Below are 12,834 nucleotides of genomic sequence, written 5' to 3' on the forward strand. Positions count from 1 at the left end.
TCGGGCATCTGCCCTCCAAACTAGAATCATATCCTGCAACGATTTGGGGACACTCCCCACAGAATCAATCGTGTGTCTTTGTGCGGTAGAAACTCAGCAATTCTTTGAGTAAATTAAAACAGAATATAGGCACGAAGATCTAAGTGACTTTGATACAGGCTGATTAAATACATTTACATTCCTGTTTCATCAAGTACATTTTTAAGGAAGACTGGCTCTTTAAAATACAAAACAAAACAAAACATCTGAGTGTCTGGTGGTGAAAAATGCTATGATTCCTGGGACACGTTGGTGCCACTGCCTTATTTTGTGCTGAGGTGCTAACACTTTTACCCACCACTGCCTTTTCATCATCAATGCAAATGTCAATGCAGTGAAAGAGGCACAGATATTCAAATTATAATGAAAATAGTTTTGAATTTATAGACCTCTGAAAGACTCTTAGGGACCCCAGGGGGGTCCAGGAATTTCACTTTGAGAACTTCTGGCCTATTGGATGATGTTCCAGTGAAAGACAGTGTTGAACAGTATAGATTCACCATGTGTTCCCCTTGCCTGTTCCATCCCTTTGCTTCTCTTTCTGGGGCACTGTGGCTGCTGGACCCTTCCTTAGAGTATAGGCCAGAATGGAGAATGAGTACTTTCTGAAGCCTCTCCAGAGAACTGAAGGGGCTTAAGGGACTCAGAGGCAAGCAAAGACCTCTGGCAGGGTCTAGGACACTTAGAAGCTCCAAATAAAATACTCAGCTCCTGCTATTTCCTCCCTCTTCTTGTGTCCAAGAAATCTCAAAACCCCTTTGAGATCTGCAACCAATCTGTAGACCAAATATATGCTAGAAACAAAGATATCCAATACAGAAGTGGGCCCCAAGAATGACAGTTGCTCTGGAATTGAGTAAGACAGCAACACGTGCCAGAGGTTGCTTATTATGCCCCACGTATCAGAACTCTACAGTTAAAAATTCCACAGGTAGGGGCGCCTGGGTGGCTTAGTCGGTTAAGTGTCCGACTTTTGCTTAGGTCATGATCTCGCAGTTCGTGGGTTCGAGCCCGGCGTCGGGCTCCGTGCTGACTGCCAGCTCAGAGCCTGGAGCCTGTTTCAGAGTCTGTGCTTCCCTCTCTCTCTGACCCTCCCTTGCTCACGCTCTCTCTCTCTCGCTCTCTCTCTCCTAGAAATTTAAAAAAAAAAATGGATGGGGATTATCCCTGAGTCTTAGTTTAAAAAAAAAAAAAAATTCCAGGGGTATACCTGCATGCTGGCACTCCAAAAACGGTAGGGCAGAACTCAACTTAGAATTGAATGGCTGGATGTGGGGAAAAACTATTATAACACATTTATATTGCACAGAAGGTAGAGTCATTTCTTAAGGACACAAGAAAAAAACACTTAGAAATCTTGTCTCTATAATTCATCTTTATACGCTAGAGGTCTAGTAGAAAAATCTGAGGTTGGGCTCATACACCATTTATTCTAGCTTGGTCTCCTCCGCCTTGTTTCAGAATTTCCTGACACCTAGCCACTGACAGGAGCATAAACCTGCTCAGTCACAACCTGAGTCTTCTTTTTTTTTTTTTTTTTAATGTTTATTCATTTTTGAGAGTCAGAGCATGAGCAGAGGTGGGGCAGAGAGAGGGATACACAGAATCCGAAGCAGGCTCCAGGCCCTGAGCTGTCAGCACAAACCCACGAATCCTGAAGTCATGACCTGAGCTGAAGTCCAACGACTGACTGAGCTACCGAGTCTCCCCACAACCTGAGTCTTCTAATAGGGCTCCTTGCTGCTCAGATTCCTAACTCCGAGCTAAAGCTTTGGAAGAATTGTTCGTAGAGGGAGTGCCTGAGGCTCTGGAAAGTTAAGAAGCAGGATGCTCCTGCCTAGAAAGAGGTGGCGCCAAGATGCCAGCAGGCCTGGCTGATGGCCAGCCACCCTTTGAGGCAGGCCTGCAGGACTCGATACGCTGCCTTGCTCTGGGCCCGTTGACCCAGGTAGCTGCTGTGCCGTGTCCACATGGGAAATGGCCACCTTAGTAGTGACCATGCAAAGTGCTGCGCGCCCCCTCTGTGCAAAGAGCTGGCTTAAATAAAACAAAACATGTAAAACGCAGCATGAAAAACACAGTTGGAAGGTAATTCTGATTTTAAGAAAGAATTGACCCTCCACATAATGAATCTTAGGCAAGTCCATTTTACCTCTCTTGGACTTTGAGTCCCCCCTTCAAAGAAGGATTTGGATGGGCTGACTGCCAAGATCCCTTACGAACTATGTTTTTAGGTCCCTAATCTTTGAGTCACTGCCTCCATACTAGAACACAGGCCTTTAGTGTCCCATTCATCATGGAGATGCCACAATAACCTGCATTCATCAGAATCCTCAAGTAGACGGAGCCATGAGCTATGGATTCTACTGCAGGTTTGTGCTGGTATCCAAACGAGCATGAAACATGTCCACATAAGCAATGGACTAGCAAATCACACACTATTCCTGAAGTCAGAGTTATAAATGAGGTTAAAGCATTGTGTGGGACATCCCCTGGGAACTGACAATCACATATATGCAACAGAAAGTGCGAGGATTTTAGTCACCGCATGGGACAGCTCTTGACCAGTGGGGATGGCCCAGTGCATCAATGCTCCCCACACCTCCATCCTACCAGTGAGCAGCTCTGAGGTCATCCAACCCGGCAGTGATTAGCTTGTCAATGTGAGGTTGTTGGGGCTTCTTTCCTTATCTATTTCACACTTTCCAGGCCCCTACACTTAGTTGCTGAAGTCAATTCCAAAAATAAACCATCTACCTACACACTCTGTCTTCGCTCTGCTTTCTGATGGGATCTCAAGAGCGACAATGTAGAGAACACAGGTCTAGGCACATAAAAAAATGCTACATAAACTTTACCTATTACCAATTCTCTGTGTATCCGCTATCTAGAGGGAAAACTTTGGATTTCTCTTCTCTCCACTGCTGTCCACTCATTGCCGGTTTTCCTGGTCTTTGTTATTGTCACTGCATGCTGGGCAGAAAATGAGAAATAGAGTCGAAAGTACCAAGTGGCACAGGGCAAAAATGTGGAAATAGCTTCCTGAGCCCAGGTGTCCAGAGACTGACTTGGGATCACCTCATTGCTAGGGATTTGAGGTGATTTAAGGTTATAAACTAACAAACCATTTTTAAAAGTTGAGCTGTGTATGTTATTGTGTATTTGAATATCTAAACCACTCTATCATAGCTTTTGCTAAAAATTTTAGGGGCACCTGGGCGCCTCAGTCAGTTAGGCGTCTGACTTCAGCTTAGGTCATGATCTCACAGCTCGTGAGTTCAAGCCCCACATCGGGCTCAGTGCTGACAGCTCAGAGCCTGGATCCTGCTTCAGATTCTGTGTCTCCCTCTTTCTCTACTCCTCCACTGCTAATGTTCTGTCTCTCTCTCAAAAATGAATAAATATTAAAATTTTTTAAAATTTTACATGATTTGTTATTGTGAAAATACTAATTGATAGGGGTTAAAGTAGTATGCAGATATAGCAAAACCCATGAAGGTGATATGTGAAAAACTTAAATCTAGGAAATACTAATATATAAATATGCTTTTTTACAACTATAATGTTTTAGATAAATGGATAAGGGCAAAGCTTGATCAATTGTATTTAGGAATTTCACTATCAATATGTTATGCATTTTCTTACTTAGGATCACAGACTTGATTTGCAATATTTATATTTTTTACTATACTACTTTAGCTTTTAGAGAAAATAAGATTTTTCTCATATTAAACCTAATAACATAAAACTATCATAATTTTAATTATTCTGAGAACCTGAACTGACACAAGCAATATGACTCATCTGTGTGTTTGATCCAGGACACCCAGAACATGGGATACCCTTTACATGGGCAAGTATCTGTACCTAATGTACTGAAAAAAAACTTTCAACTGTTTTATGTTCTGAATGGAGACTGAGTACATTAATATTACAGATAGGCTTCTCTGATGCCCCTATAAAAGGCAGTTCCTAGAACTTCTGTGCTTGTAGAAATTTCTAAGACAATAGGTTGTACATATTTCTAAATAACCATTAGCAATGAAGAAAAAAAGTAAGTTGATATGTTATAAAATCTGACTTAAGAGACATTTTCCTTACAGTTAAAAAGTTACAAAAGCTTTTTGAAATACATACCCACCACACTCCCAATTAGCCCATATATCTTGTTGACCTTGTCATTGGGAAATACTATAAGGGCTACTTTCTCAGAGCTTGGGTGAATAACTCATTCTTTTCCATATAGAAGATGAAAGCCCTCATGGTGTTTCCCATAGGAAATCTGTTAAGCAGCCAAAATTGAGTAATGCTTGGACAACAGTGACCAAGTCTGAAAACACAGACCTAACAGTGCTATTAGGTCAGAACTAAAGAGACTTATGTTTTATGATGTCTTACGTAAAAAAAAAAAAAAAAGTCAGTTCCTGTCTATCCATCTTTCTCTCATCTATTTTACCTTGTCTTCAACTAAGATAGATCAGACAATAAACCATTCCAAGGTTTGGCAATTCCTCCAAAAGTGAACTTAATGATCCCTGAAATACTTATTGTGTCAGTGTCCCACAGAAGAAGGCAAAGGGCCATTATGAAAGTCTGACCCCCAGTGCTCTGAGTCCTCCAACCCCACAGGATGCTGAGTTGGTGGTTTCTTACTGAATAAATACAAAGAAAGCATTTGCATACAGGTATACAGATATATTGCCAAGTCCCCTGGATACATTTTTTTAAACTATAAATCATGCATTCTTAATGAAGGAGTATAAATCTTTAGGTAGGGTGAAAAAAAACTTTATTCCTTTTATGTATAAAGCACAGGCTGACCTATCATATGTAAACAGGTAACAGTATACCTGTGGTGTTCAGATTTCACGGGAAGGGTTCCACTAGTGGGAGAAAAGCCTGAAATCACTGTAAGAGGAGTAGATGGTAATGAAACAAAGCTGAGGGACACTGCTGTATATCCCCTTCCTATGACGCAGGCTGGTTTCTACAGTATCTTCCAAACTGGTTTACACTGCATTGAAAAGAACGTACGTTAGGCTAATTGATAAAAGAATTATATCCTTGGAAAGAGCTGTTTCCCCAGATGCAGAAACCCTCTCTTGGGAACTGCTAAAATCCTTAGAATCTGAATTATTTCTCTTCTTTCAGAATTATACTATTCTCCTGGCTGAATTCCATTCCTGGAATAGCTGCGGCATCATGTGAAAGGCATTATCGGGCAACAGTTCAAAAGAAAGAGCATATAGGCTATGTGAGCTAGCTCTCCCTGGGGAGGCAATCACTCTTCAGATGCTGCTTTTGCTGTAGACATGATAAGGGGGATGGAAGTTTTGCTTTTATGTTATTTTATTTTGTTATTAAGTCATATAATAGTAAGGCAATGAAGAGATGTTGACATTATTCAGTTCTCAAAACAAAAATAGATCGCCAACTTTAAGATGCACCAGGACTGGCCGCTTTGAGGTTCCCCGAAAGTTGGGGCAAGTGTTTGGAATGTTGAAATGTGCCACATGCCACTGTTATTATCCCAACCCCTCCTAAGGCAGTAGTCTCGGGCAAGGATTAAGACGGAACATGCATTCCGTCTCCTCTGGCAAGCACCACTCCCTGGTTGGAAATAGAACAGTAAATAAAACAGTAAAATGAATCTGTTGTAGTTAAAAGTGATGTTACTACCTGTGTGTCCTCAAGAGCAGGAGCCTGTCTGTGACCTTCTCGTGTCATCATGGACCGGAACACACGCCAGAGAAGGGAAGATGAGATAAGGCACACACTACCTACAATCCAGATGCCTTTTCTTCTAAGTGCTAAGTCCATTCTCTGGGAGCAGCTATAGCAGTCACTTGGCTTATATGCTCCTTCCCTCCCCTAATCTAGCATGAGCACGTTTCCAAGCACATGCTTATTACATGCTCTGTTCTGAGGAGTAGGCGTTGCCAAATTGCAGAGGTTCTTGTAGGGTCCTGCGATACGTGTTTCCCGTTATGCGATCAACAGATAATCTGCCTCTTTAAAAGGAAAAATATGATGGCCTGTGTGACAGATCTGAAACAGCTGCAGGGGCAGAGAGAGATCTGCTGGTGACAGTTGACACCAACTTGAATTCTCTTGTCCCCAGTTCAAGGACGATTAGCACCACAGAAACTGGCATCTGCCTTGATGGCCGGGCCACTGCCAGGGAGCTTTCTCCTGCCCTTGTGGGCGAGGAGTAAAGAGATGGGGGTGGGGAAATGCAACCTTAAAAATCACAAAACCTCCACCCTCAGCTATGTTATTTTGATATCTAAGTAAGTCATTATGAACACCACTGATGGTACAATTTCACAGTGGTTAGTCAGGAAATGCCACCTGCTATTAAGCACACCAACTGCAATCAAAATAGGGAGATCCACACTGCTCCCACCCACTCTATCCTATTCACATCCTGTCAATAAATATTTTATTTTGTTTGCTCTTTAGAGCATTTGCACCAGGCATTTAAACATTCCACCTCTGTTAGGGCCATTCTTATTTTCTACACCCACAGCCTTGCCTTCCTCCCCTGGTTGGGACAAAGCCTTTCAGATGGAGAATTGGAACCAGAGTTATTCGGGAGGGCAGGGGCAAGCCAAAGGACAAGAATGTGAGCATAGATAACCTTGGGCATAAAAAGTAGGTATGTATAGTAAATAGAGGCAGGCAAAGGGAGGCAGACAGAATGAAGCAGAAGAGTGGAACTCTGCTAGGCTGGCCCTTTTGTCTTTTATTAAACAAACAAAGTGTGTGGTATGTGTGTGTGCACGCGTGCGCGCTAAACAGTAAATTATATCTGAGGAAAACATAGCAGGGGGCTATTTATATGGGTAATAGAGAACTCACAAAAGAAGAAAATTTGAATTTAATTATATATAAGTTAAACTATTTAGAGTTATGAGAGTCATTTATCATTTATGAGTTAATGTTATATACACAATAGCTAGTAAGCTCATCCCTCATATACAGCAGATTCTTTTTTTTTTGTTTGTTTTACTTGATTTCAACACTATAATATGTAGGTTTAGAACTGACTTATTATGGCATATCTGCTAAGTTTTTAAAATTCTACAGTTTTAGGTGATTTTTAATACCCTCTAGAATATAATACAATATGAAAAGTCATTAGAAAACAGAATAAGAAGGGAAGTAGAAAAAGAAAGTGAACAAAACATAGTAGAAAAGCAGAAGATGTGGTATTTAGCAACTTCAACAAAAAATAGAGGAAAAGAAAGAAAATAGTTAAAATTAATCTAGTGGAGGGAAAATAAGTGAGATAGAAAAATCTGGTTAAGAGCAGGAAAAGAGAATGAATCTGAGTTTAATGAGCCTGGACTAGGGAGTAAAGACTCTTCTAGAAAGAAATTAACCTCAAACTTTTAAAACAAAGCTCCCACCTCACTAGTGTACCTGAAATTCAGAGTAAATTCTTTTTAATGCACCACAGTCAAGTTTTCTACTGTGATCAGCAATGCTAATCTCCTCAAAAAGAGAAAGAAAAGAAGAGAAAGGAGAATAGGCCTTCTCCACTTATGGCAAATTATGACAGGCATTTTTTTATACAGTCCCTGGAGAGAAAAGACTGATATTGTGAAGATTTACTGGAGCCGCAGCAGAAGATGGAGACATGTCAATTTAGCTCTGTCTACATACCTGCAGACATCTGAGCTGCTCGAACGCCCTTCTCCACCCACTCACTGCCAAAACCTGCTCCCGACCCTGGCACTCACTGACTGGGCAAACCAGAGCCTCCAACACTCTGGTCTTGGCAGCCACAGAAAGAAGAAGAGCTCTGTGTCTCCTATTTGTGTCCCATCCATCCGCCACAGCAAGAGAGAGAGACAGGCAAATTTATTGCTGACATCTCTGGGCCCTCAGCCATTTACAAAGAAGAAACTGAATGGGACATAGGGAGCAACCAGTCATTCCTTTACACCTTCTGCACAGCATCCACTGCAGAAGCGAAGCCAGGAGGCCCACGTCACACAGGATATCAGAATAGGTGCAAAGGATGTTCTTTTAGGGTTTCTGAAGAACAACATTCTCAGTCTCTTCCTCAAAAATATCCTAAAATACTTAATTTCCAAATCATGTGATTTTTAATATTCTGGAATAGTTTATCATGAAAACAATTCTACCTAATAATGTTTCTGTTTCACCTTAGCACTATCTCACTCTTCAAAGATATTTCCTACCTGTAAAATTTATAGCACAGAACCCAGAGAAAAACAATACTGGAAAAATAATCAAATTCTTATCAAGTATTACCAGTAGTTGGTTATTTCAAAGTTATCCAAGAAGATTGCTTTGTTTTCTCTGTCCTACCGAAATTAATGAACAGAAAAAGGAATCTTTCTGTTTATTTATTTCTGTTATAACAGCCCTAAAGAAGAAGTCCTTCATATGTGGCTTCAATTTTGCCTGTGGAAATTTCTTTTTGGTGTATACTGAGCAAGATATTGACTCATAGGGAAAGTGGAGGTCTCAAAAAACCTAAGATTTAACCCAACTAATTTCTTCTCTCTGGCACATTCTATCATTCCATACTCACTGACAATGAAAAGACTCTTCCGCCTTGTATACTTAACACCCCTATTCATTATTCATGGAACAGTTAGAAATGTCTTTCCTATCCAAACAGTGGTTCTCAGAACAGTAGCTGAACAAAGAAGGATGTTTCCCAATCCTGCCTAATAAGAATCACCTGCTCTCATTTTTAAAAATAATCATTCTTAGCCTTTCATCAGAATACAGAATTCACCTCCATAGATCTGTTTCATTTCACAGGCATTTTGGGGACCTATTCTGTGCTAGTTACCAGGACAGTAACCGAGAGTCCAAGTGTGAGTGATTCAAGGTCTTGACCTTGAAGAGCAGTGCCTAGAGAAAGGTGACAGATGTTCAAAACAATTGCTAGAACAAGACACAGACGACATGCTGAGAGGGCCCATCGGCTGGGCCAGGAGCTGCACATCCATGGATCCATGAGTGGCAACTGACTAAGTCAAGGTAGGAGAGCAGATTGTTGCTGGAATGCATTTCTCGAATGCTGACCATGGTGACAGATACTGTGCTACATGCTTTTTATACATTATCACACATAACTTCCTCAACAGACATCATCCCATTACTCTGATGAGGCAGCCGCTTGGCTAAGATCTTGATCGCCAAAGATAAAGTAGCCCGAATCAGGTTCAGGGCCTCATTGTGCACAAATGAAGATACAGACATAACCCTCAGGGAAGGCTTGCTTGTCCCTGTCTCTGACCATAACTGTCAAAAGCTATGTCACCTATACTGTGAGGAGCTCAAGGTCTTAAGGATATTAGAAACTTCTTCTGCAGAGTGATTGTGCCCCTCATAGTGCTTCTCTGAATTTCATGGCCAAATCCATCCTTTTAAATGATCCTTCTCAAAAAAGATGTGTTTCCATAACTTCAGTTTTATAATGTCAAAGCCACTAACCACAATGAGGAGTATCCAGCTAGTAGAGATGCATTATCAAAGGCCTCTAGATTACTTACCAAACTCAGTCATATCATCTACAACACATAATCTTCAGTGAAACAAAACGAAAATTTCTTACCCATAAACGTTCCTTAATTCTTCACACAAGTGACAAAAATAAAATTTGAGGAGTCTGATAAATGGCTACATTTACTGATTCATGTAAGAATAGATAAAGTAGCGCTGATACTTTTTACAAGACTAAATTAGCACATAATTACCTCATTCTTTCCGGATCTTGAATCCTGTTCACTAGAACTTTCTTCCAGAAAACATTTCACTTTCTCAACCTTTTCCATGCAGTGTAAAAAGGCCATTTTCTCCAGTTTGTTACTGTTATAACATGTGTTGATTTCTTCCAGCCTCTTCACTTTTAACATCTTGGTGGTGAGACTGATTAAGTTACTGTCTGGAGTGTGGTTTTCATCTCCCTCTGTCTCCGATTTGTAAAATAAGACACAATCATGAGCTCTGAGTGTGCCTTCCTCTTGACTGTAAAAAAAAAAAAAGGAAACAAAAGTTCTCATCACTTACTCATATATTTGACTTTTGGGGGAAATGACCAGTGAGAATTTTGAAGTCCCTTCTATTTAAACTGGAAAGAAGATCCAAAATTAGGAAGAGAAATGCTAATGTTAATATCAAATTTCAAATTCTAGGACTTAGAAAGAAAAAAGGACTTTCCCCCACCTTTTCCTATTGAAGCAAACAGTAAGAAGCAAACTTCATTTTCAATGGGTGACTAAATATTTCCCTCATTGCATAAAATAAGATTTATATCAAGTGACCAGGTTAAATATAGAATATAAAGTTTCACTGAGGTTAACTGGTATTGCAGCCCACCCTCGGAAGGGAAGGACTCCTTCCTGTGGGAGGGGTCTCTCGTGTTTTCCTGGGAATTTTGTCCCCCTCTGGAGAGTGATCTCCACCAAATGAGCCATTTCCAGAGAGCTGTTTTCTGCCTACATCAGAAATGTTTGGTGTTTATTTTAAACAAGAAATATCCTGGGGCACCTGGATGGCTCAGGTGGTTAAGCATCCAAGTCCAACTCTTGATTTTGGCTCAGGTCAGTATCTCACAGTTCACGAGATGGAGCCTCCCCTCATGCGCTGACAGCAAGGAGCCTGCTTGGGATTCTCTTTCTCTCTCCCACTTTTTCTGCTTCTCCCCTTGCCCCAAAACAAATAAATAAATAACCATAAGAAAAAAAGAAGGAGAAATTTCCTTCCAGCCCTCTCACACAGATAAAATACCCAGAAAGCTTTCTTTGCATTGTCATTAACCACTAGTTATCAAGGAGTTCAAGTCCTTGTGCTTTCCTTGAAATATTTTCATTACAAATTAAGTAGTACACCTAATACTACTTCAACACTAGAGATCTACACATAGGTATGTGTCCACACACTTGATGGTAGGGGGCTTGGGGAGAAAGAGATTGATTTGAATTTGCCCCTGGTACCCCACCGCCGACTGCTGAGGCCCCCTGCTGGAGATGTTCTGAAAACTGCTTCCAGCTTTTGCTCCATTTAATATCATCTGCATTTATCTCCACAAAACTTATTTTTATTTTCTTAACTCATAAAGTAAAACTTATACATACCTTGAGTTCCAAATTATTAAAAATCAATGCTCTACAAAATTCTACTTAGCTACACAAACACCTTACTTCAAAAACATTAAAATGTGAATTGCATCAACCAGAGTTCAATACAACCTAGATCAATACTAGCATTCCTTCAAATTGCTCTGAAACAAAAGTCATTATTAAAATAAAGAGACAGATACATGGCTATTTCTAAGGCAAACTATGACTTAACTATAATATATAATTGCAGATGGTACTCACATTGGATCAGGAAGCCACATAAAATTAACATATTAAAAAGAAAACAGATACAAGATATAATAATTTTGCAAAGAAATATTAAATGTTAAGTACATAGAGCTTGGTACAACTTGTTATTTAAGGCAACATAGAAAGAGAAAAAGGTGTGAGAGGTTATAACAATGTTTTAAAATAGAGTAATTACCATTTATAGGAGGACATCCTAGGGTTTGGACCACTTCAAGTGCAGAGTATGATTTCCAGCAGATAACAGAAAGTTTCACAGAGTTCAGTAAGACTACACAATTCTCTGGTAAAGGTCTTTACTCTCAGTCGGTATAAGTCTTCTGAAAAGACAAGTGTCCACTCTGAAAGGAAGTATCCTCTCTCTCAAATGCCACTTTGAGCCCCTGTTTAAATTAATATGGTCCTTGATCTCATGTTGCTCAGCTGTTGCCTTCTTAGTCAGATGGGGAAGAATATTAATTTTAGACACCAGGCTTTTCAAGGCCAATGGCTCCATTTCAGAGGTCAGGTAAGGAGAGGATGTACTGGGAACAGTGGATGAAATATCACCTTCACCTTTTCTTCTCATCAGTGTGGTAATACTCTCAGAATTACCAAACTGCATTTGTCTTTGGCCCTGTTCTTCTACCCCTTTTAGACTCGTGATGACTTAAGTGCTCATTCCCAGCCAAGAGGATTCTGGGTGTGGGAATCCCACAGCCACCTTTGTTTGTACATGTGATACTTTGAACATACACAACTAGAATAAGAGAGATCTTTTGAAACCTTGGCTGCTTAGAAAATAGAACTAGTAATACAGACGATCATACAGTTCTTCAAGACCTGGAAAATTTTCACCTTTTCAGAGTTTTAGCTGATTCCTCCACTCCCCAGCCCAACAGTAGCCTGTAAGTGCTTACTTTTCCAAAAGGAAAAAAGTTCTTATTTTTAATTCAGATCAATGTGTTCTATACAATATAAAAATACATGTTTCCATTTTGAGTAGGATATAAAAATTATAGCAAAATCTTTATAAAGGAAAACTGGTGTTTTTCTAGGATTGGAGAACTGTCCTTTTGGAGGAGTAACTAAACAAAATTAGGCATTTGTTAAAGACAGATTATTCAACAAAATTGTTATGAAATGGCAATTGATTTGAGGCTGTCAATTTTGCTTAGGGTAGTTAAACTGTGAAAAATGATAAACTGATAAAATGACAAATCTCTTGCCAAAGAAAACAACGTGTGTGGCCTTCTGCTGATTCGACTATAATTTTCACCTAGACCATCCAAACAACAGGATCAGAGTTTCCATCCCCTCTGTTCCAGCAAACCAGCCACAGGTTCCAAGGAACCAGAAAACAGCAGAATCTGCACCTTGTTCTTTTTTTTTTCTTAATAAACTGGTTTATTTTAGAGTAGTTTTAGATCTACAAAAAAAA

At 40.1% G+C, this 12,834-nt stretch overlaps 1 protein-coding gene across 1 annotated transcript in view; it reads right to left on the minus strand.

Moving 5' to 3' along the window:
* MYLK4 (myosin light chain kinase family member 4) overlaps positions 1–9,956 on the minus strand; it is a 79,350-nt gene extending 69,394 nt beyond the window's left edge. Inside the window, exon 1 of the mRNA XM_039246548.1 lies at positions 9,783–9,956. Within this exon, the coding sequence (XP_039102479.1) occupies positions 9,783–9,941 (159 nt within the window). The 5' untranslated portion in view covers positions 9,942–9,956. The remainder of the gene's footprint in view (positions 1–9,782) is intronic.
* Positions 9,957–12,834: the final 2,878 nt, after the last annotated feature.

The sequence above is a fragment of the Hyaena hyaena genome, unplaced genomic scaffold (assembly GCF_003009895.1).
Source record: "Hyaena hyaena isolate Hyena2069 unplaced genomic scaffold, ASM300989v1 scaffold_282, whole genome shotgun sequence".
Taxonomy (NCBI): domain Eukaryota; kingdom Metazoa; phylum Chordata; class Mammalia; order Carnivora; family Hyaenidae; genus Hyaena; species Hyaena hyaena.